The sequence below is a fragment of the Neolamprologus brichardi genome, chromosome 18, assembly GCF_056152115.1.
Source record: "Neolamprologus brichardi isolate AB-2024 chromosome 18, ASM5615211v1, whole genome shotgun sequence".
Taxonomy (NCBI): Eukaryota; Metazoa; Chordata; class Actinopteri; order Cichliformes; family Cichlidae; genus Neolamprologus; species Neolamprologus brichardi.
Genome location: NC_142121.1, coordinates 22,592,237 through 22,616,402, shown reverse-complemented (window position 1 = coordinate 22,616,402; position 24,166 = coordinate 22,592,237). Strand labels below are relative to the sequence as shown.

The 24,166-nt window shown below is 42.3% G+C and overlaps 3 protein-coding genes across 6 annotated transcripts; 2 read left to right on the top strand and 1 right to left on the bottom strand.

The window, feature by feature from the left end:
• The first annotated feature begins 347 nt into the window (after positions 1 to 347).
• si:ch211-13f8.1 (uncharacterized) lies at positions 348 to 9,939 on the top strand. The gene is made up of 10 exons (XM_006786540.3): positions 348 to 736; positions 1,257 to 2,497; positions 3,710 to 3,782; positions 4,783 to 4,932; positions 5,669 to 6,843; positions 7,341 to 7,488; positions 7,874 to 8,093; positions 8,478 to 8,590; positions 8,696 to 8,886; positions 9,025 to 9,939. The coding sequence occupies exons 2-10, from the start codon at positions 1,291 to 1,293 to the stop codon at positions 9,216 to 9,218; spliced, it is 3,471 nt and encodes a 1,156-aa protein (XP_006786603.2). The 5' UTR covers positions 348 to 736; positions 1,257 to 1,290; the 3' UTR covers positions 9,219 to 9,939.
• A 1,415-nt stretch (positions 9,940 to 11,354) lies between these two features.
• On the top strand, positions 11,355 to 17,356 carry tal1 (T-cell acute lymphocytic leukemia 1). Of its 3 annotated transcripts, none has more exons than XM_087831986.1 (4): positions 11,355 to 11,478; positions 12,841 to 13,419; positions 13,761 to 13,879; positions 14,799 to 17,356. In XM_087831986.1, exons 2-4 carry the CDS (start codon positions 12,878 to 12,880, stop codon positions 15,326 to 15,328), a joined length of 1,191 nt encoding a protein of 396 aa, XP_087688112.1. In that variant the 5' UTR covers positions 11,355 to 11,478; positions 12,841 to 12,877; the 3' UTR covers positions 15,329 to 17,356. The 3 variants fall into 3 exon arrangements, with proteins under 3 accessions (XP_087688112.1, XP_035761867.1, XP_087688111.1); XM_035905974.2 differs by having other exon boundaries at positions 12,749 to 13,419; positions 13,761 to 13,849; XM_087831985.1 differs by having other exon boundaries at positions 12,749 to 13,419.
• A 3,832-nt stretch (positions 17,357 to 21,188) lies between these two features.
• Positions 21,189 to 23,065, bottom strand: otol1a (otolin 1a). Of its 2 annotated transcripts, XM_006786542.3 has the most exons (4): positions 22,609 to 23,065; positions 22,432 to 22,521; positions 22,213 to 22,284; positions 21,189 to 22,066 (listed from the first exon to the last, which is right to left on the bottom strand). In XM_006786542.3, the coding sequence occupies exons 1-4, from the start codon at positions 23,063 to 23,065 to the stop codon at positions 21,189 to 21,191; spliced, it is 1,497 nt and encodes a 498-aa protein (XP_006786605.1). The 2 variants fall into 2 exon arrangements, with proteins under 2 accessions (XP_006786605.1, XP_087688110.1); XM_087831984.1 differs by having other exon boundaries at positions 22,213 to 23,065.
• Positions 23,066 to 24,166: the final 1,101 nt, after the last annotated feature.

Sequence of the window (24,166 nt, the reverse complement as noted above, 5' to 3'; positions counted from 1 at the left end):
CTGTATTGACAAATAAGAATCAGCTGACATTTGTTTTTGCGAGACAAAATTAGACCCGTGCTCCCTAAAACGTAGCAGAGCCTACCCCACTTCCTTGCAATCAGAGCATTAGAGCATCAGAGAAATAAAGAGTGAAAAGTATCTGGGATATCTCATTTGGGCGAGAGGTCACCAAGCCATTTTACTAGAAATGTTTTCTCTTTTTCATTGGTTTATTCTTATTTATTTATTTATTTATTTATTTATTTTTACAGCGGGGAGGGAATCGGTGTGTGTGCACTTGCGCAACACAGAGCTCCACTCGAGCTCCACTGATGAGGCAAGAGCGAAATTAAAGCAGGCATTTTTTTTATTTATTCCATTTTTGTTTAATCCCACTGATTTCTGAGGGGATTATCAGACCAGGCACGATGGAGAGACCGCTGACTCGCCTGACACCGCTCGGAGCTACGTAGAGCGACAGAGAAAGAGGGAGAGTGAAAACATAACCTCAAAATCTGGAGAAACATTTGGAAATCTTGTTATTATCATTGTTATTCCATCCACGGGGACGTCGCTCGTCTCCCCTGTTGGTGACGCGAGGATGCGCGCTGCAATAACTGCACGCTTGGCGCAGCTTTTTATTATGGAGGGCAACTTTAATTTGTGCGGTTGCCCCAGAATTTATGGCAACTTTCTCGTGACCATCGACGCTGGGATTGCATGTCAAAATACGCCGTCTTCAGCAAAAGTGCAGGTACATTAAAAAATGTTTGTTAGCCTTCTAATAGCGAAACCAACCTGTCTCTTAATGTTAATGATAATGAACTTTGTTAATGATAATAATGAGTTAAACTTGCTTTTATGGAGCCGGTTTACATAATTACCAACAGTAGCCTGTAGAAAACTGCTGTTGTGCGTATTTCTTGTGGGTAAATAATGAATTTTAAATACTTTAGCTGATTTTTCCTCCAGTTTTTCTATAAATGAATGGCAAACAGGTAAAAACATGGTTGATTATTTCTGATATATACAACCAAACATAAACATATAATACTGCTTATTCCCTGTAGGGTCTCAATTGCAGGCAGCAGTTGCTTATTCTGATTCCAAAGGATTATCCTTTGCCCTGCAAAGTAATCACTGGATAAGGCAACGTGACAGAGTCCACATTACATATCTCCTTACCCGGCACACAGGAAAAAAGTATCTGGTAACAGAGATGCAGAATACGCTGAATAGAAAAGGTTTTTATCTTTCTTGTTCTTTATTTTCAGAATCTCTTTGGAATTTCTTGTGCATGACTAGCCAATGGAGGAAGAGAAAGCCGCTGATAATATCCAATCAAAATCTGGTTCCCCTTTGCCCACTGGGCTTCCCATAAACTGGGGACTCATTACGGGTCCTGTTCCTGAGCCTGTTTTCCCAGCACCCACCACCACTTTGAATGCTTCTCTTCCTCCCCCTGCTCAAAGTTCAGCTGTCCACGCCCTGCAGACCAAGGTGAAGACAATCACGCAGAGAAGAACAAGGGGAAGAGACAGGGAGAAAGACAGAGGAAGATTTGACACGGAGGTGTTGGTGAGCAACCCAGCGGGACACATTTCATCTGAAGTCCACCTTAGACAGAGACCCAAAGGCCAGCTGTTTCTGCCTGCTCCCTCCTGGCGATCAGGTGGTGCAAAGGACTTAAGCAGCAGTGATGAAGAGGAGGAGGTAGAGGTACAAGTCAGGCTGGAGATTCACAGTCCTCCTGCTGAAGCACAAGTTGTACAGCAGGGGGAGGAAGTGGAAGAGGAGCAGTCAGAAAACAATGATGGACAGGTCAGTCATCCAACGGGTCAGCCTTGTGGGCTTGGAGAGGGCACCAGTCTGGAGAGTCTTCAGTCTGACAACCCAAGCACTAGCAAGGATGGCCCATCCCCTTCCCCTCCTCCTCGTCCACCACCACCTGTGCTCTCCTCCAACATCTCTGCTTCCACAGCATCGTCCTTTACTTCCTCCACTTCTTCTCCTTCAGCAAGACACTGGGCCCCTCCAAAGGGCTTCTGGAGAGTAGCACGCCCAGAAACGTTGGTTCTCAATGGGGTTGACCCTCACAATACACCCCCCACATTACCACTAAAGGACTACACTCGGACAGAGGCACTAGCAGAGCCTCAGAGGAAGCCTAAACTGGCTGAAGCAGGCAACAAGAATGATGTGGGAGGTCTGGCGAATGACTATGATGTGTCTTCTGAAATCCAAAACTCTGATAGTGTGGAGTGGTACCTGGACAAGTATGAGCAAAGGGAGACAGATGTGACTGATCCCAATAAAGGACTGTGCAGTTCAGACAGCTCAGAGAGCATGTCTTCACAAAGTGGAATCCTTTGCGCTGATGATAAACTGAGGGTGAAGGAGAGGGCCTATGCAAAGTTAAGGGAAAGACAACAACACTACAGGGAAGTTAGAGAACTGCAAGAAGGAGAAATCACTGGCTATTATGAAGAAACAACGTACAGAGTGGATTATAATGGTAGGTCTATTAAGGACAATAATAGAGAAAGCGAAAAAGTAATGCATGGAGCTATTTGAGAAGGGCTTTAGTAATGCTTTACTGATAAATAAGCTGTAGAGTGTTTTGAAACTCCTGGCCATGGCATGAAATACATAACTTTACTTTTGCAGTATTATTATGCTATACAATAATAGCATTTTAGTAGCGTGCCTAAAAGGCTGTGACTTAGTCATATTTTTTTCTCTATTACTTTAGCTTCCTCATGAAGTGTAGTCAAATGTTATGAGCTGGATCAGCTCCTGTGGCATGTTAGCATTTTGGATGAGGACAGAAAATGTTAAATTTTGCATTTGATTTTTTTCCCCTAACAACCTTCTAAAGCTGGAAAATTGTCAATAATTTATGCACATTGTCTGCTTAGAATGATTTCCATCTGTTGCAGCCATTTAAAGTGCCCCATTCATCCATAGTCTGCCTACCTACAATGTTGTATTGAAACACAGAATGTAACCTGGCTGGTTCCCAGTGCTGAACAGATGTCAGATGTGCAGATGTGCAGATGTGCATACGGGTGTTACTATTAATAGAGCAGTGGGGGAAGTGTCCCTGTCTGTTTTATCCCTGCGCGCTAATGGATGTCTTTGTATGTCTGTAGGATGACAGATGATACTTTTTCCCATGCAATGATCATGTGGTATTGCACAGATCTCAGTTTCAATGCCCAGTACGAGAGATGCAGGTGCAAGTCCGTGATGATGAGATGATTTTGCCCTCTTGTCTCTGGGAAATCTGCTTTTATCCTTCAGCAGTTACATAATCTGTGTATGTGTGTGTGTGTGTGTGTGTGTGCGTCTGTGTTTTGTTTTGTTTTGGGGGGGTTTTTGTCCGAGATTAAAGATGAGTTAGGGATGACCTCCGAGACTGCCACTGAGTGTAATCTGAACCTAATGTTATAAGGTTTATGAAAATCCTTTTGATCATAGCAAGTCCCAATTTCTTTGATACCCAAATGTCCTTGTTGGTCACGTCATGGCTGACTGCTCTCTCTGCAGTTGTGTTTGCCGCAAGGCAAGTCCTAAAAAAATGGAACATTAAACAATAATTTAATGCGCTGTAGCACATTATGTCTGGGTGAAGGAAGAGACAAAGACAAGAAATCCTTCTTTTATCTGTGAGAAATTTTGACTGCACTTTTATATATGCTCATATCTTTTTCCTTTTTTATACCAGTTGCAGGTGCCCATCCTGTTTTGGACTCCTCAGACTCAGCCATTCTGGCCCAGGAACTTGAACCCTATTTAAGGTGAGCAATGTAGTTCCTGGCAAGGGTAGTGACAGATAATCTCTGTGGACTATTTATATCCTCTCCTCATAAATTTCACTTTTACAGCTGCACTTGAGAAAATCTACCCAATGAGGCAACTATGCGTGGTGCACAATCCAAACAAACACTTTGATAATCGGGTTTAATCACAGGGAAGAGATGATGTCGAGTATTGTCAGAAGCAGTGCACTGGCGATACTGAGCGAGTATCAAATATGTGTTATGTTTGATACTCGCTCGTCACTTGTCGACCTGGCACACTGTTATCTTTTTTCACCAGTTGCACTATTTTGTAAGCCATCCTTTTAATGAAGGTTGTTATTTTGAACATGGTTATAAACTGTAGAATAAAGAGCTGCATATGATATTTAAAGACAGGCTCCAACTTTGTTGATTTCTTTTTTCTGGTGTTTGAATACTGCGGTGACACAACAAACTGTAATCTAGTGAAAGACAATATGTTCTCATCTTGTCACACAGGAGAGAATGAATCACACTTAGTCCATTACAAAGATAATCCACGTGGCTGGTGTATCATGCTATCTTTATCACTGGGCCAGGGGATAAAGAGAAGTACAGACGATGAAGCACAATGCAGAGCAGCTTAGCTGCTGGCCACAAAGATGGATGGATGAATGGATAAATGGATGGATGACATTCCCCTTTGCTGCTGACCACTAGAGCCACGCCCCAGTCTTTCTATCTGATATTACATAACACAGCTTAGGAAGACGCAGCTTGCTGGGCTCCATGTTAAGTCAATCTTTGGGGAAATATGATGTCTCTGGATATGTGTCAGCACAGAATAAGCTTTGAAAATTTGAACACTTTATCAAATATTCAGCATTCTCAGACAGATGCAGGCAGATTGTCTCATTAGCGAGTTAAACTCTATCCATTCCCCTGCTGTTTTTGTCACCATAATAATTCCTTTCTGTACTAATTTCCACTCTCTGTCTCTCTTCCCATTGCTCCTCAGGTCACTTCTTGTAATCAGCGATGAACTACCTCTAAGCCCAAGACACGAGCAGGCCAAGCTTCTTCTGGAGCGAGCAAGACTCAAGGCTCGCTCCAATCACATCAAAGGCGATCGCCCCAGACGCTCCCATTCTGATCAAAGATCCACCGTGTAAGTTGACTTAAAAGGCCTGTGTGAGCTTGTGGGATTGAGGTTAGAGACTGTGAAAGTCCCACTTTGAGCGTGTCTGCTTCTTCTTTTTTTCCTGTTTATGCACTTCTTATGTTTGTTTATCACTTTGCTCCCATCCTTACGTCTCCCTCCCAACACTTCTTCTGTGCTTTGTCTATCCTTCTTTTGCACTTGCCCCTTTCCTGCAAAGCTAATGTTGCATAACCGAAAACAAGTCAAAGCTTTAGAACTTGACTTTTGCTTTGTAATTACATAAGCAAAGCTGACAATGTTTTGAAAATGTTTGCTTTTATTCTTTTTATGTAATAGTGTGTACTTTGTGTAGTTTTGTTTCTGAAATCCCTTTAAATCAGCAGGAAGTTTTCCACTTAAATTAGGATTAGGAGAATTTGCAATATACCCTACATTCCTGACTGCTTCACTAACCTGGTCATTGGTGCCTGAGACAGACAAAGTTGTAACACATACCGTATGTCTTATTACAGTTTATGTAAATGTCATTTTAGCACCTTATATTTTGATATTATGTGCCCAGTGGTGCACATGTTATTGAGTCTTATGTTTGCTACCATCTGATACCAAGATGACGGATTCAGCTTTCCTACATTTTTCACATTTGACTTTGATAAACTAATAACATAAAAATGGAGAAGTTGACAAAGTATCTGGCACTTTAAACTTGTTGCCAATACCCAAACCTCTGTCATTTTTACAGGAGGAAACAGCAAGTTGAATCTCCCAGTCCAACAACAGCACAAAAAGCTGTTCAAACCAAAGAAGAGCTCCCAGCTCAAGTCTCATCTGGTCCCCTCCTTGTCCCCAGTCAGAGAGACACTTCACCCAGCGACCAAGTAGGTCGAACCAGAAGGTACGGTTGCTCACCCACCCGTGTACGCTTTGAGGATGAATCAGAAAAAGAAGCAGAGTCTCGCTATTTGGACAGAGTGAGACAGCGTGGCAGGCCCGGGACGCCCAGGTTCAAGAGTAAAGACAGCAATATAGATTCCAGCAGCAGCGGTTCAGAGAGGAACAGAAACCACAGAAGTGTTTCTATGCCTCCTATACAGAAGCAAGAGGATGAGCCTGCTGTTGGTGAAACTACAACAGTGGTTAAAGAGATAATAGTGCTGGTGAAGAAATGTGAATCATGTGGTTCTGTGGTGAGGGAACCTCAGCCAGTTTCATCACCACCAGATTCAAAGCACGCTGAGCCTCAGCAGCCTGGTAACCCTGAGGACCCAAGAGGAAAAGTGTCTCCTCGCTGGGTGTCACCAAACAAAGCGGAGGCAAGCACTCGTCCTAAAGCTCCTCTTACTGTCACCTTCGCTGGCGCTTATGTTTTGGGGGAAAATAGAGAAATTAGTACAGGATGGAAGTCATCAGGGTTTGGGAAACTTAGGAGAAGGAGCAGGAAAGGAGAAAGTCGGTTAGAGTCTGGTCATGGCCCTTATGGCCCGTCGTGGGCTCAGCGGCGTAACTCAAATCCACGTAACAGAGTCAACCTGAGCAGAGCTGTTTCATTTGCACCTGGTAGCCCCATTTCTCTGGAGCCACGTTTGCTTGAAGCATCTGGTGGACTAAGGGAGTCACCAACCCCTGCATTGCCTATCAAGTCAGCTCTCAAGTCAAGCTCAAGAAATCGCTCTGCTGCTGGTCAGTCCACGGTTCAGTTCCAGATGACCTCAAATCAGGGAGGAGAGGGTGGAGCTCAATCTCTGCTGGATTCTCCAGACACAAGGAGGGAGTCTCCAGCATCTTTAACCCCAGGGGTGCCTGCTAGTAGCAGCCCAGTGTCCTGCATCAGACCCTCTACTCTGAGGTACTCCCCGGCCAGGCTAGCCACAGACCTGCCAGCCTCTGAACTCTGGGATGCCACTCCAGATGGTGCAGGTGAGTGGCAACAGTAATGTACATAAATGCTATTAGTATGTTATAATAAATTTTTTTAAAAGCAGCATTATACGATTACACATACTATTCATTTATCATTAATGTTTTAAATGTAGTCATGGTTCTATTGTTGCAACTAAGCAAGAAACTAACTCTGAGTAATTTCTATTCTTAGGGATATTTAACTTTATAATGAAGCCTTAATAAAGTAATGAGAAGGAAATGAAAAAGGCATGAGCTACAAAGTAAATGTTACTCTGACTACTTAATAAATGTTGATGAAAAAGTACAATATGTCTGTCTGAACTGCAGACAAGTGGAAGTATAAAGAAGCCTTTTTGGTTGTGCTTCTGAAGTGAACTGTAGCTACCTATAAACTTTACTTGTGTGCACTAATAGATAAATGTTGTAGTGTGGAAAAGAGCAGTTATAAGTTTACTTTCTGCAAAGATCAGGATAATACTCACATTTAATTATGTACTCTTTTCCTTTTGTAGGCTTAAGTGGGGATTCTGGTTCTGGTTCAGAGTGCCGTGCAATACGTGGCCTGGGTATGTCTCGGGCTGAGGACCTCAGAGCAGAGCTATTGAGGGCTGAACATCTGAAAGCTGAGGCCCTGTGGGAGGAAAACTGTGATGGGTCTAGGTAAGCCAAGATAACAATGTTCTTGCCATAGCTTAGACAATAAATCCCTTGCCCCCACCAACATTGTTGTGCAGCAGTTAGTAGATTAAAACCCTGTTCAGCAGACAGGCTGTTGTTCTTGTTGTTAGAAAGCTTCTTTCAATACCAGGGCAATCCTGCCCTCTTTTGGTAATACAGTATATAGCTGTAGTCATTACGATCTTTTACAGAAGGAAGACAATTATAAAATTGTTTTCACAGCTCTTAAAAATAATCTCAGTCCATAATAACAATTCTCAGTGTGTGTGTAGTTCACACTGTGATGCAACAGTGTCTAGATCAATATATTTAAAGTCTGTGCTAAGGTCTAATTTAAAAAAAAAAAATCACAATTTTCCTTTTACAGAAAGCTGGATGGGCGACCAAAGCTCTTCCTACGTCGCTTCTTTTCCTCCATTGGCCTGAACAGTGTCGGTAGGCTTGTGAAAGGAGGTCGCTCCAGTAGTATGGAACAGCTCAGTATACCCACTGCCCCCCGGGCGAGCTCAGCATCACCAAGCCCAACACGGAGACCGCAGCCCACTATCCGCATACAGAGGACACCCTCCCTGCAGACGCTGAATACGGTGAGCAAGAGGTCTAAATGTTTTGTTTTGTTGGGGACTGCTGCGCTCCTTTATCTCATGTTCTTAACATCATGATTGGCCACAATAAATTTAACCTCATACAGGCAGAAGGTAAAAAGTAATGTCATTTTCCTCACATACCTGTACAAAGTTCATTTCAACAGTGGACCAGCCAAAGTTTCTACTTTGTGCAGGTCTGCTGCCTTCTCTGCAGCTTCAGGAATACACTAGTGGAATTAATCCTTTTTTGTATATGTGTGTGTGTGCTGCCAAGCAGACCATATTTTTATAGGTGTAGTAAAGGCAAAATATTATGGTTCTGGAAGCTGGTTTGGTGAAAAGAAATAAAATCAGTTTATTACAGTGCCATTCATTTGCCACTAGGTGCTGCCACTGGCCCAGCTGCGTAAAGCCTCCTCTGTGCAGAGTTTAGAGAGAAGAACAGAGCGTTCAACCATACTTGGGGAGGTGCAAATACCATACGGCCTGGCACTCAGGTAGGTGTCTGTGGCAAACAAAACCAAGCAGAAGAACTGAGTGATAAAGATGACTTTTATAAATTCTCACACTCTTATTCAAATAATGAATTTCTGCTTCCTCAGCCCTGACAGCCCTCAGCTTGAGCTTCACAGGGCCTTGAGCGTTGAAGATGTACTTCCCTCTAGAATCGCACGTCCGGTGGGCCGGGTCACTCAGGCTTTCCCTGATGGGAGTATTGTCCTGGAGCTCATCAAACCCCCAAACGGTCCTTATGGTTTTGTTATTTCAAGGGGCAAAGGTCGACCAGACACAGGTATGTTTTTACATTTTCAATTTCATTTTTTCTAATAATAAATAGGGTAGAAATTCTATTAACCCAAGGACACATTTACTTCTAACTCATTTCTCTCTATTCATCTTTCTTTTCTTCTCTTTTTTCTCCTTTGTGCAGGTGTATATGTTGAAAAAGTGGGTGATGGCAGCGGAGAAGGCCCGTACGTAGGCCTCCTTGGCATCGGTGATGAAATTCTGCAGGTGAATGGAGAAGCAGTGGCCGGACTCACTTTAGACCAGGTGACGCGCCTCATGACCAGGGAAAGCACTGCTTCCCTTCGAATCATGCCCGCCCGACGCAATCAGCGCTGATTGACAGGACAGGCATGGCACACAGCCACTTCTCCTGGAGACACGCAGAGTAACTGACTGCTACAAACACTGCGGACTGACTGCAACAAATGGTAGACGTGCTGTAGTCAGTGCAGCACACTTGCAAATGCGTAGGTGGAAAAACAGGGTGAGGGCTTCTTTTCTCATAGTGCAAATCAACGTTAAATTATGTGACATCACAAAGGATTGCAATAGAAACAAAAGCACATTACATACAAATCCAACCGTACACAGATTAGGCAAGTTAGAAAAATTTAATGTATTTTACAATTTCAATTTGTAAAATGATTTCTTTTCTTCTTCTTTTTTAGTTGTCGTGAATTTTTCTTGTGATTCATTTCGCTCTTTATGTCACACAGAGCATGAGATCTCAAATGGTTAGTGATTGGAATTGTATTTTGTCACTTATTTGAAATTGTATACAGATATATATTTTTTAAGTACTGTTGCTTATTTATTTATTTATTGGTCAAATAATTGATTATCTGTAGGGGTGTGGCACATGCTTGATCAATAGACCCTTGAACTGGTGTGTAAAGAAAGAAAAAAAATTATCTCATTTTGGGTTTGTTTTTTTTCTTCAGGACATCATATTTCCCTGGGGCTCTGTATGGTCTCTTCCTTTTGCTTGTGTTGTATCAAGTACTCTTTTATGAACCGGGTGCCGTTTTGCTTCTAAATAAAATGATATAGAGATTTATTTTGTCGAAATGTTTATCCTTTAATTTAACAAATTAATTAATCATTCACATTCATTCCACAACTAAATCGCACACTTAGAAATGCTTACTCTGTTATGGCGTATTATATGTTTTATTTAAAGTTTCCAGTCACGTGCATTAATTTACTTTCTCGATTAATGACTGTTTGGCGCATTTTTACGCAGAAGAATGACGTTTCAGCGGAAGATTATGAAAATAAGCACGTGAAAGGGAATTGTTTCAGGCACGGATCACGCACAGGATGTAGGATCACGGTCGTGACTTCTGCTTCAACAGACCTGCTATAGGGTCGTGACTCAGTGTGGAGTTCGATCTTTAAATCATTAATTCACCATGGAAACGCTATCTATCTATCTATCTATCTATCTATCTATCTATCTATCTATCTATCTATCTATCTATCTACAGCTTCAGCAGTCTTCAATCATCCTGCTCATTTGGTTAAATGCGCTTATTTTCTACTTTCGCAAAGTGTTTTGAAATGTGTTAAAAATCCGTTATTAGGATGTACCTGCCACCATTTATGCTCTACTGAATGTACTCTGATAGCACGTCACCGTTGATGCTCTGCTCGTTTATCTGATGTGACCAGAAGCCGATCCGCTTTTATCTCCCCGAGCCACGACTCCCCACGGACCCGGGGGAACCGCCGGCCCCATCCCCAACATTTCCAATGGCACACACACACACACACACACACACACACACACACACACACACACAAAGCACATTTTATTATGAACGTGTTTATCGATAAAGAAATAGTGTCACATTCAATTAATAGTGTCAAAATGATTAGACCACCTCATTTTTACCAGCCCATTGTATCAGTGGCGCATTCATCCTCGGGGCGCAGAAATGGATATGGATTAATGGGCAGAATAAACTGAACAAAAAAAATAAAATAATATAAAACATACAAAAAGAAAAAAGGTAGAGGGCCCTCTGTTATTATCAGTTATCTTATTGCAGGATAAATGAGCTTAGCGTAAAAACCCTTTGTTGAAAATATAAATAGGTCAAAAGCTTAACCTGAGCTTTTGTTTATTGCGTAAAAAAATAAAAAATTAAAATTAAAACACCTCAACTGTAGCTCAGGCTACACTACACCACCTCACGTTGATACAGGCCGTTGCGCTGTGCCTGTTTGCTTTTTTTTTTAAATGCTTTGCCCTCCACAAGACTATATAGCCCACGACAGCCAAATAATAATGAATCATTTCATAAATAATGGGTTTAGGGGCTTATCGGGAATGAAGAGGCCGCTGCCGTGCGCTTATCTCACTCGGCCACATTGCGGCCTGTGTTCCGCTCCCCATACTGAGGGAGCGCACTGGATGCGGCGAGGAATAACTCAGCTACACACATACGCATACACACATATACACACGCACACACATACACACACTACTCCACAACTGGTAGAGAGAGAGAAAAAAAGAAAAACCTCAGACATGGATGACCCACTCACAAAATGGCTCCACTTACACAGTAACATCAACAACACGGCTGGAACGGTAAGTCCCCCCAAAAACACATCTCTTCATTTAAACCAGCTCATTTTTCGCTCTGTACGCGGTAATTTGAGCGCGTTCGTCTTGGTTTTATTGCTGTAATGAGCTACATTTTTAGCCTATATTTTCTGCTATTGTCCGATCGGATGGTTGGAGTCTACGGCATGAAATAACGGATGCGAGGCCTGCTGGAGAATTCCCAGAAATTATGTTGCGTTTTCTTTTTTTAATTCTCCGTCTGCCGTTCGTTTAAAAGGAAAAACATTTCCAGGAAATTTATCAAATGAGTTACGTCTCAAACACCTGAAACTGGTCATTGTGGGAAACCCCTGATGTTCGGTGTTAACACCAGCACTAATATGGCCTTACCCTCGATAAAACAAAAAAATATTTTAGACAACCTGCTATGAATTCTTTGCGCGCGAAAACGATCCCGTTCGAGCATCTTTTGGACTATTATTTTTCATTTGCAAGGGGAGAAAGGAAAAGCAGAAAGGTGGATTTTTATTTTTCTTAATTTTTTTTTAACTTCGACGAATAGTGGTCATTATCAACCTTGCTTTTAGTCCTCGCATCCACAGCTTTCCTCCACGATAGTTTTACATTTAACAGTAGCGAAAATGATGCTTCTAATATCCGATCTTATAATTAACGCGGACATCTAACGTCCCTGTAAGATATAGGCGTAACGCCTTAACTGTAGCCCAGTGAAGGCCATGCAAGCGTTTGATAAGAGCTTCATAATAACAATAAAACAAACAGGAGCAGACAAGACTCCTAATAAAATAAATACAATAACGGGTTACACCTGCAGCTGTAAATTAAATGGTGACAAAATAATCAACCGTGGAAATTTCAAACAAACAAAAAAAAATCCAGTGAGCCCTGAAAAGAATTCATCGTGTTTCTATTTAGCTTGAAAACACTCTCACCTTGGATAGTCTGAGAAATAATGGTTTGATCCTGGAAAACTGCTAGATGTTTGAATGTGATGGTCATAGAGTGCCGAGTTATTTCTTTGTCATGGAACAATATCACAGGAAAATCTTTGGCCTTTTCTTATTCAGTTTGAAAAATGTCGAATAAAATAATGTGTCACCTGAGGCGGGGGTGGGGGGGTGGGGGGTCATCTAACTGCTAATTCAATTTGCTAATTTAAGCTATATTTAAGAACAGTATTCATATAATTTACAGTTTAAGAACAGTACTTTGAATAAGGATAAGAGCCAGAATAATAGCTCGGTGATGATGTTTCATTGTTAATTTTCTTTAGGCTTGCGTGGACAGCAAATGCGTGGTTATATCTGACATTTTGCCACAAACGATGCTCTGAACTATGGATTAATCGAGGGAAATCTCATTTAGGACGTAGTGGACTCTAGCGAGTGGTGACGGCATAAAAATGATGGAAAAGCGGCAACAGGAGCTTTGTCCCGAAAGTCCCGATGCAGGGTCCGGTCCTAATAAACGGGAGGACTCCGCCATCATCTCCAGACAGAACGGATGCAAGGAGGACGGGGAGCCGAGGAGAGAGGAGGGGGAGGAGGAAGAAGAGGAGGAGGAGGAGGAGGAGGAGGAGAGGGGAGGGAGCTTCAAGGGGGTTGAGGAGACGGATGACGTTCCTCTGCAGAACTCGAACAACGGGACCAGCATCAGCATCATCATCAACGGCGTTGCCAAGGAAACTGCCTCTCACAACGCCCTTGACCTGAAAAGGGAAGTGCCGGTGATCGAGCTCTCCAGGAGGGACGCTATAAAAGCGGTGCAACAGAGGACTGAGAGCCATTTGGTGCCGATCACGGAACTTCGCAGACCTCCACCGCTGCCGCTGCCGCCGCCGCAACGAGACGACGCTCGAATGGTCCAACTGAGCCCAAACGCGTTCCCTGTCCCAGCGCGGGCGATGCTCTACAACCTGGCACAGCCTCTCGCCGCCATCAACAGGTAAAGGCTAAAGGAAGGGGGGGAAATCTAAACAAAAAACATACAGTTTCATGAATGCACATAGAAAGTTTGATGGTTATTAGACACAATTATGCCTTTCTGTAAAAGGATAGGGGACAAGATGCTTATTGTATTACTGGGGTTACGTTATGTTTACATTATTGAGCATGTGCATATGTGACAGATAATGTGTGTGTGTGTGTTTGTGTATGTGTGTGTGTTCTGCTGCAATGAGTGGAGAGCATTAAGATCTTTTAGAAGCAATGAAGGAAACTGTGTTCAGTGGAATTCATGTGACCTAACGTACCTGTGCACCTTTTGTCTCCTTTTTGTTGACATAGTCTCGGAGGAGAGTCGGAGCAGTACAGCATGTACCCCAGCAACAGGGTAAAGCGCCGCCCGGCGCCTTATGAGGTTGAACTCGACGAGGGTAGGCGCATTTTAGATCTTTATAAGTATGGTAAGATGCACTTCTGCTGTGTCCTCCTTCTGCCAGTTTAGTCCCCCCCCCCAAACGTCCCTTCTCCATCACCATTGTCATTCATTCACTGACATGGAGCTATACCGTACCTAATCTGAGTCTCGCAGAAGATGCCTTGCCAAAGGAAAATTCAGAAAGGGCTTCACCCATGAAGAATAAATGCATCATAATTCACGGGGCTAAATAAATGCTAATCTGAATGTCAAATACATGTACCTGCATGCCATTAAAGTAAACCCTTTTCAGGCGGATTTGGGGTTTATTTCATTTGAAACATCCTTTCCACTGCTGCCCACTCACTGCCATGTACAGGGGTGGAGGATGGGGGTGCTCCTGCCTCCATGCCAAGGTTTTACTGCAGAGTGGGCTGAAGGATTAAGATAGACTGGGTGTGTTCCAAGGGCAACAATAGCTTAGAAGACACCATTGTTGAAGGGTGAGAGGATGTGACTACCTGCAGTGAAGCATTTTACTATGACTAACTAAATAAAAAATATTTAGAATGTCAAATAGGGAGCACACAGGCTCCCTGACAACCTTTAAGGAGATTGGCATGCCACACCAACCATTTCACTTGTATCACATATGGCACACATCTGATCCATCAGCTAAAAAAAAAATCTGTGGCCATATACGGAGGACAATTTTAAAAGTTACTGCTTTAGAATTTGTTGAAGTTTGTTATTTTCATCCTGTACTTTCTCTCAAATAAATGTTGTGCATCTCCTGCTGCTTCTTCTCCCACTCTTACTTTTGTGCTTCTGTTGATTTATCGTTTTACAACCATATTTTCTGCTACAGCTCTGCATTTCATTGTTTTTTTTTGCAAATGTGTTGGTGCCTTGTCTCCTTACTCTCCCCTTTTCTTGTCTTTTTCTCCTTCTTTCCATTCTGCTAGCTGGCCAGCCAAAGATTGTACGTCGCATCTTCACAAACAGTCGTGAACGTTGGCGGCAGCAGAATGTAAATGGGGCATTTGCAGAGCTTCGTAAACTCATTCCCACCCACCCTCCCGACAAGAAGCTGAGTAAAAACGAGATACTGCGGCTCGCTATGAAGTACATCAGTTTCCTCTCCAACCTCCTCGAGGATCAGGATGGTGGGAGGAATGTTGGCAGCACAACTGATGGGGACACAGGACTGTTGGTTGGGGTTGCCGCCCACGAGGGGGGCCCTCAGGGTGGACCGCACCAGGACACAGTAGTGGGCTTAGCCAGGGATGATCTTTTGGAGACAATGTCGCCAGGCTCCAGCTGCGGAAGCCTACCTGATGGCGATGCTGAAGGCAGTCCTGAAAGCTTCATGGAGGACCAGGACTCGCCTCCAGCTCCAAGGACTCTAGCAACATCTCGCGGACCCCCACTTCATCTAGCTACTAGGGATCTGAGGCGCAATGGACGCCCGTTAGATAACTCCAGTCGCCGATGATGCTGACGCCAACAAACAACAACACAGCACCTGAGAGTGAAATGGAGGAACTAAAAAAAAGAAAAAAGAGGCGGACACACTCAGACCCTGTAATTTTTGAGTCATCAGTGTAGAAAGGAGAATTAAGCTCCGCATATTGAGATAGTGCTGTCCAAAATGGACGACGAGCATGTTCTCGTCTCCACGCTGAACAGTTTGGTTGAATTTAAGACTTGTAAATTCTGCATGTCTCATGTCTTTGACAGACCTGCGGATTTCAGTGCTTTGAAAGCGCCAAAGACTGGATATCCTTACACAATAGAAACACCCCAATATATGAAAGAAAGAGCAAAGAAACAAAAACTAATAATAATCAGGCAATCGTCACTAAAACGACAAGCGTCTTATTCAGAGGATCAATGTTTCACTGATGACACTATTAATTACAATATGATGCCACTGGAATTGATCCACCTTGCTTGCACGGTGCCGAATGTAACAAGCACACCAGGAGATTTATCCTCGACAAGTTCGGTGTTTTAATTTAAAGACACAAAGGAAAATTTGCCTCACTCTGAGGCCATAAAAACACCGAGTGGACCCTAATTGTACCCATGCGATTCGTATGCATTGTAAATAGCATATATATTTCCACTGCACAATGTAATAATAGTGACTCAAATTCAAGTCATGTGGATTAAGATGTACCATAGTGTGTTTGTCAGTGGGTTTACTAGCAAAATTGTCTTTTAGGAGACAGGATGACAAGAAGGAGGAGAAATTAGATGAATTTAAAAAAAAGGGAAAGAAAAAAGAAGTAAAGCAAGCGACTGAACGTATAAGTACATCAATTGTGGTACAATTGACTTCTGTTACACTTTGGTGATGAGAAAATGTCACCAAATGTGTCAGCAGACAGCAGAAAACAATCACACTGCCTGGAATGAATATATCTATTTGAAATTGCTGTGGAGGTACAAGACATGCAGTGTACAAAGTGTGGGTCAAATGAAATCACGACATGACTCATGCAGTCCTTTTTTATATGAATGTTGCAGTGTTTTGTTTTGTTTGTTTGGGTTTTTTTTTTTTTTTAACTGTAAATCAGTTGTAGTTTAGTAAGGTACACAAATAAATCCCTTCATTGCCATATTCTACACTTACATGTACAGACGACACATTAAAACACACGCGCACACACACATGCACAAAGTTGCACATCCATGACTTAAGAGTATATGAAAATGACTTACACTGATTTCCCAGAGACGGGCTGTGTCACCACATCTTGGTGTTGACCACTGATAGCTTACTGTTGATTCGCATACGATACTGCTTTATGTAATTGTTCTTATTTTGTACACTTTTGTACAGGTGTGGTTACAGATTCTCTCCGCTAGCATTTTGAGTGCAATTCATTGAAGAAAAAGGAAACAAAAACACAATTATCAGAATTAAAGATAAATTATTATGACATTGCTATTATTCTCATGTCAAATTTAAACATCTTGCAAAACGAATGATATTGCAAATTCTTCTAAGCACAGCAGTCGTATACTGAAGCGGTCTCAGATCGTGACAGCCATCCGGGAAGCTTCTCCAACCTTAACCCTTACTCTCCTTTGAAACTTGTCTTCATTTTAGAAGTTAATGATGCACTTAATGGAGACGTGCCTTTTGTTCTCTTAAGGAAAGGAAATGCCAATAATCTGAGTGTATAAACAGATTTAGGGCCCCGCAACGTGACTAATATCTGGATCGCACACACGTGCAAACAGACACACGCACACCATCACCACACAGTGTTAATATCATAAGAACACCAGCAGTTTTCTGACAAAGACACTTATGTATTGCTCACTGTTGTTGCTTTTTCAGCAGGACCTAGTAGCCTATATTGGTACCTTTGGTAACTATGGTATTTTATGAATTGCAGTAAAGGGACATTGTACGTTTGGTAATGACATATTTGTTGTATTATAGCTGTATCTATAAATATATCCAATGTTAAATTGATGAATTTTATATTAAAAAAATGAATAAAACAAACAGAGGAAAAGTCTTGTATATTTGATCTCATACAAATATGCTGTGGGTCGACTGCAGTGCATTTCAAGTCAGCTGAGTTCATACGGTAGTCTTGTGGCCCTTCTCATACTATGTGAAATATTTTCCATATTTTCCACCATATTTAAGAGTTGCATAACCTCAGTGATTAATTCCTATAATGACATTCCTCGCAGCTGTTTCCCACCATATCTGCTTGGTTTATAGCTAAACCCAGCCCTCCTCAGAGAAACTCCTCCAATGAATGCTGAAATCCTCTCTTCCTCCCACCAAGTGACAACTTCCTGTGGAGGTTAACATGGCTCGGTGACCTTCAGGATATCCTGCCATTGTGAAAGTGGTTTTGACAACCTCCACTGCATTCGTTTGTCTGCTGCTGTGTCTGTACACACTGTGAAACAGCCACACTGATCAAGACTCTACTGCCCATAAATTCTTTACTTACTGAAGTTATGCTCTCCAGCCTGTGTTCATTAATAAAAAAAATTAGCTTTGTAGGTGTAGCTTAAGCACTTTTTTTAAGACTTCTTCCCTATATCCCATAAGTTTTCACAGAGGACTGTGCCACTACTGCTACAACAGAATCAGCACTTAGACATTTCTGAAAGCTATAATTGCTTCCAGAGAGCATCAGAGACATCCAGGTGTTTGGAGACCTCTCCCGCGCTGTGCTCTGGCTGTGCTGGGACTCCGCAGAGGGGTTCTCTGGGTTAGTGCCTGCCAAACATTTACCTGCTCCAGTGTTCCTAACTCTCCAAAAAAAAAACACAGACTCACAACTGAGAGGGATACAGGGAGTGTACAGGGATTGAAAGAGAGCGAATGAGAGGAAGATTGTTGCGGGTGTGTGTGGATGTGTTTGTGAGAGCAGCGTTGTGTGTATGCGTATGCCCACTGCATGGATCTGTGTGTGTGTGTGTGTGTGTGAGAGAGAGCTGGTGTGTGTGTGTGTGTGTGTGTGTTTATCAGCTCAGTGCAGATGGGTGGCAGAGTGGCTCTTGCTGCCAAATGATTCAGTATGCTAATGAGTTGTTATCTGTAGTGCTGCAGGAACAATATACTGTCTTTCTCACAGTGGGAATCCAGCCTGTTGGGAGCAGATTACACTGCACACACCGCCAAGGTAGTTATTTATATTTTCACACAGAGTAGTAGGAAAATACATAAATGCAAACACACACACACACACACTTATGCACACATATCCGCAGATAGGCCTATAAACAAACAAGCAAAATAACATTTAACAAACGCACACACACCACCATCAACATGAACAGCAGCATGAATAAGGTGGAACTTTGACAGAAATATACATCCTTCACCAGTAGATGGAGATGTTATTCTGGGCTTTCCTCTTAAACAGGTTTCCCTTCAATATTCCTCATAAAAGTAAATTAATTCATAATATTCCAGTCAATCTTCCAATCAATAAAGATTTTCCAGTTGAGAGATATTTCTACCTTCACCACTTCCTGTCTGGAGGTTCCTGTACAGAGAACAGGCTGTTGCTGAGCACGCCTAATATTACTTAAACGAAAGCAGCTATTGTTTGTACTTCATTTCTGTCACATCCAATTTGATGGAGTTGCACTGGAGACTATTTTTATCAAGTTCGATAGCATCAGCATCAGTGTCTCCTTATTATAAAGCTGTCATTTACTCTTTAATTCACTGTTATAATTAGGTAGAAAGAAAAAAACATGTCAGTTTAACTCGAGTTCTTCAAATGTCACTCTGGTAAGGATAAGGAGATTTCCAAACTAGGTCTAAAGTTCTTAGTAATTCTAAGGTTCTTCATTTTGTCCAAACATTAATGTTTCTTGATTGCTAACCAAATCTGGTGGTGTTTGATCAGGATGAAATTAAAAGAAAATTAAAAAAGAGCGGGGAAAGTTTTGGTGTTGAAAATTCTAACCTTGTCTGAACAATTTAAATGTTTTTTGCATTTAAATGTTATTTGAATAATCACTGGTGATGAGCTACATAAATACTACATAATTCTTTTCAAAGTTTTCACAATTGTATTTACAGTTGTATTTAAATTGCAGTATGATTTAACTCAATTTAGTGTGGATGATAGACCTGAAAAAGAAAAACATTACCTGCCTCCTAAATTTTTTCATGAAAGACACCAGAGAAAGAAATGCTGCCTTAAAATTCGGACATCAGTGTAAATAGAAATCCTCTGTGTCTACTATGATACAGTGTTTTTGATTATAGTAACTGTTTATCTTCCTACAGGCAGCAGTCTTGGTTGAGTGTACAACCTGAAATATAAATCCCCCTCAGGCAACACATGTTCTCCAGAGTAAATCAAAGTGTTACGCAGATTTGTAAATGAATACACACACTAAGTACTTTTTTTTTTATTAAACTGCATTGAAGAGTGAAAATACACTTCTCAGGTATATGTCCAATTTTAAAGCTTTGTTGTTATTTAAGACTCCAAGTGGGAGAAAGCCCTGAAGAATATATTTATTTAATAGTTTTTATAAATTAAAATGATTTAAATCTCATTTATTTGTCTCACTCCCAATGAAATGTTGATACTTAGACACACTGATCATTATGACTCTGAGATTCATATTCACACTTCAGTCAGGTACTCTGAGGATACATTTCTGTGAAAATTGTTGCACAAGTTTGGTGACCAATATGTGACATTATTAGTATCTAAATCCTCATCTTGCTTATACGTTTCGTTGTATGTGTATCATATGTGCTTAGAAAAATATGTGACTGTGCCTAATTACAACCTTGCATAAAGAAAAGCATTTAAAACCAGCTAATGCAGCTCCTCTGCCTCCTACATTTAACGAACACGTCACAACATAAAAAGTCTCAGAGCATCTCGGTGTGGCTGAGTGTATACCGAATATACTGAATGTAATTTATCTTCAGAATGAATTGCTGCTGTATAAAAGTAAATGAGTTATTATCGGCTATAATCTGGTGAGAGGTCCTGACTCTTTAACGTCTAATGAGATATAGTATTTGTAAAAGTCTATTCTATTCTATTTTTCATTGTGCAGTGTGGGAGCATTAGAGTATAATTTATGGTGCAGCTTGATCTACTGCAGAGGGTTATCATCTCTGCTCAGGACTAAGGTGTATGACGTTATGGGGGTGTAATATCAATTATATATGTGTACATACATATATATATAATGTCTTTTTTAAATCATATTACTTTCTGTGTTGCAGTGAATCATCCAGACTTGCCTTTTTCCCCTTGTTGTATATTGTTGCCGTAGTGTGCAGTTTTTTCAATAACATCACGTCAGAGGTATCCCTTTCAATCTTTATCTGAAATATTTGTGGGACCATTATGTTTTTCTAGCCTACTGTCTTTGTATATTAATCTCCAGAGCTTCTTTCCAAAAATTGAATGCCTTGCGCCCTCTAGTGGGAAACAAATGCAATATGTAATTTATTTAAATTATGTCCAAGTAATACAAATGGTTCACTGGCGTTGAGCTTTTCCCTTCTCTTTGCAATGGCAAATAGCTTTTAAATGAGTGTATAAGCTGTTTCTGTGTAAATACAACCCAAGGGTCATCAGTTTCAAGCAGAGTCATTTTTAATGCAGTGTTACAAAGAGCTGAAATGTTGCATACAGAAGATTAATCGGGCCTCACCCGTCTCCAGGTACAGCAAGGCAAGTAAAGCATTTGGTTTGATTAGCATGGGAGCTAGCAGATACTGAGCAGCAGTGCTTAGCTGAATCACATTAAAATGACAGAGCAGTGCAAAAGGCTGAAAGTTGCAGAGTCTGCGAGAGGCTCAAATCAGAGCTCAGTCAAGGATGCATTCACAGGTTTGGCAGCTCAGTAGGTTTGGTCTTTATGTCTGGGTAAAGTAAGAAGCCAGAGAACGTGCTGTCATCTTCACTGCTGGAGTAAACTCCATTCCAGTCTCTCAGTGTCTCCAGCCACACCTGGTCACCTTCGTTCAGCTGCAACAGCGCGAGATTAGATGCCTGATCGATGTCTTGGCCATACAGAGAGTCTCTTGTCCGTAGCTTCCGCATTCCATTAACCACCAGGGCTGCACGCACAGGCCGGTTGCGCACAGTGATGTGATAGCTGAATAGGTAGACCCCGGGGTATGTGACGTTGAACTTATTGAGTCCCGGGTCCCAGTGTCCTTCTCCATTGTAAAACACCTTATCAAACTTCACAGGCAGGCCCGGCGGAGGGAAGGAGCGGCTGGGGAACAAACCTACACTGAAGGCAGATCGAACCTGAACGGCACTCTGACCTGGAGGTCCTTTGGGACCCCGAGGCCCACGAGGACCTTTAGGCCCCTTCTCTCCCCTCAACCCTGCAGGTCCCCTCCCACCTGGGAGGCCTCTGGGTCCAGTATCACCCTTCCCTCCTGCAGGCCCTGGCTCCCCCCGTTCTCCCTGTGCACTGTCAGCTCCATTCAGTCCTGCGGGGCCCATCTCACCTCTTAGACCTGGGGGTCCATTATCACCTTTCTCTCCTTTCTCACCTGGCAAACACTCACTTGGCTGCCCTTGTTCACCTTTCTGACCCTTTGACCCAGGAATCCCTGGGGGACCCATCAGCCCCTCTGGGCCAGGAATGCCTTTAGTCCCATTCAGGCCAGGCTCTCCTCTTTCTCCTGGGTCCCCTTTTAGACCAGGGAAGCCACGTTCACCTTTTTCTCCTTTGAGGCCTGGATCACCTGTGTGTGGAGGGTTTATGTTTATTTAGGAAGAAAGGTTTGAATGAAAATATGTTATTATGTACCTCAATGCACTTTGAGAAACAATAACTATAAATCATGACTTTTGCACATGTGTAGCCAGGTTCTTACAGGAAACTACACACCCTTTTCTCCAGGTTTTCCTGGCATACCAGGGGTACCAGGTAGACCTGCAGGTCCTGGATCACCTTTTTCACCTGCAGCAGTTTTGATAAATAAAGCGTAGAAAATGACATCCAAAAAGTACTTATACAAAACAGCGTTTTGCACAAAAGAAGAGAGTGACACAGAGAGAGAAACCCTTAGACATTCAAGAACTCTCCTGCTGTCAAGCCTCGTTGTACCTATGTCGCCATTGAGTCCATTGGCTCCAGGTAATCCTGCTGGTCCTGGAGGTCCTCTGGGCCCTGTTTCTCCCTTCTCTCCTGCCAACCCTGACAACACACGAGAGTAAAAAGAATAAAATCGTTGACTTAAACTGTAATTTCCCTTACAATAAAAAAAGTTCAAATCCGTCTCACCCGGAATGCCCCTCTCGCCTGGTGGCCCCGTTGGCCCGCTTTCTCCCATAGGCCCTACGGGACCTTTTTCTGGTGGACAGCACTCACAGAAGTTGAAGAAGCATTCGTTGTAGTCAAGGGTAAAGTTTGAAAGGATGTTCCCGGGGGGCACTATGGCATCAGTGTGAAATTCAGTGGGGTATGTGTCAATGGAGTATGTCGTGCTATCTGTAGAGGGCAGGGAATATGCATCCATCATAATATCAGTTGTTTCTTCAGTGTTTAGGCTGCTTGTAGGGGATGGGGTCGTTGTCGTGGTTCGTCCAAATCGTCCACCTCCATCACCGCTGGCGCCAGCTCGAGGTGGCTTCTTGGTGCTCTGGGGTTTGGGCCAGCGTGTGGTTCTGGCACCAGCTGCCAGCATGGCCATGAGGGCCATGCAGAGAGTGGTCAGCACAACAGCCCGAAGGGGTGGCATATTGACGGCAGGGCACAATAATCTAATGGAAGAATTCAGGCAAAACGGGTGAAGCGCTAATCATTTATCGTGCATCACATACAAATAGCACAGAGGGCATCTTACCTGTTGATGACACTTGATTCTTCACTCCGTCCCTCAGAACAAGTGGTCGGTGCAGTTTTTCTTCCTTCCTTTTATTGCCCTGGTTCTCCAGCTTGTGTACCTCTAAGCCAATGACAGAACAAGGGACAGAAAACTCTGGGGTTATTGGGTGGCAGGTGGGCTGGCAGCAACAGATTACATGACTCCTGAGGGATGCGAACTAAAGCAGATTGTTGTACAAGGCAAGAGTTTATGTCTTTGTGATATTGGATATGAATCCAGGGCCCATGAGTGTGCAAACTGCCTAGGTGTTGCTCACACACATGCTTGCTTTGTACAGAAACAGGAGACAATATAAAGTTACAAAGACAGATACACAGTCAAAGAACATGCCTACATACACTGACTGTTTATACACAAAAACACACATTGTTGGTAATGAATACAGTTTCATATGAGAGTTACCAAGTGCAGTACCAAGTAAGAGTTGTCAACTCACTACACCATTTGGCAGCACCTCAAAGCAAACAGATCACCAGATACAGTGGGACAAGGATCAGTGTCCTAAAACAGGCACCAGTAATCTAACTAGTCATCTCCTTGATCTAAAAGTAAACCCAGTAAATCGAGTACACCTCACGGAAACCTGGCACCAGTGAACCGAGCTTCACATCTCTCGAAAGTTGTGCTGGATGTCATTTCAGTTTCTGAAATGAACTCATGAGAGATTTGGATATTTAGAAATAGTTGATCAGTGAGGACTTTCCCAGTAAAGTAAAATAATAAATTAAATGAATAAATAAAAAGGAGGAGGTCATTAGTAGTCATCTTGGCAAATTCTATGACTGCACCACAAAATTTTTTTATTTTATCTGAAATAATTTGCTGTAAGATTGAAACAAAAGCACAACTAAGAGATTAGGTCCGATTACCTTAAGCATGTGCATTAATCTGAAAAGAAAAAAAATTGCTTACAAGCAGCCAGACTTTCTCGTAATGTTTTAAAGTGATCTTGAG

Excerpts from the sequence above, each read along its gene's own strand:
- si:ch211-13f8.1 (XM_006786540.3), top strand. The coding sequence starts at position 1,291 with ATGGAGGAAGAGAAAGCCGCTGATAATATCCAATCAAAATCTGGTTCC. Across the intron at positions 8,591-8,695 it reads CCATACGGCCTGGCACTCAG|CCCTGACAGCCCTCAGCTTG; the intron begins GTAGGTGTCTGT and ends CTGCTTCCTCAG. Across the intron at positions 8,887-9,024 it reads CAAAGGTCGACCAGACACAG|GTGTATATGTTGAAAAAGTG; the intron begins GTATGTTTTTAC and ends TCCTTTGTGCAG.
- tal1 (XM_087831986.1), top strand. The coding sequence starts at position 12,878 with ATGATGGAAAAGCGGCAACAGGAGCTTTGTCCCGAAAGTCCCGATGCA. Across the intron at positions 13,420-13,760 it reads CCTCTCGCCGCCATCAACAG|TCTCGGAGGAGAGTCGGAGC; the intron begins GTAAAGGCTAAA and ends TTGTTGACATAG. Across the intron at positions 13,880-14,798 it reads TTTAGATCTTTATAAGTATG|CTGGCCAGCCAAAGATTGTA; the intron begins GTAAGATGCACT and ends CCATTCTGCTAG.
- otol1a (XM_087831984.1), bottom strand. The coding sequence starts at position 23,065 with ATGCCACCCCTTCGGGCTGTTGTGCTGACCACTCTCTGCATGGCCCTC. Across the intron at positions 22,067-22,212 it reads AGGAAAACCTGGAGAAAAGG|GTGATCCAGGCCTCAAAGGA; the intron begins GTGTGTAGTTTC and ends CTCCACACACAG.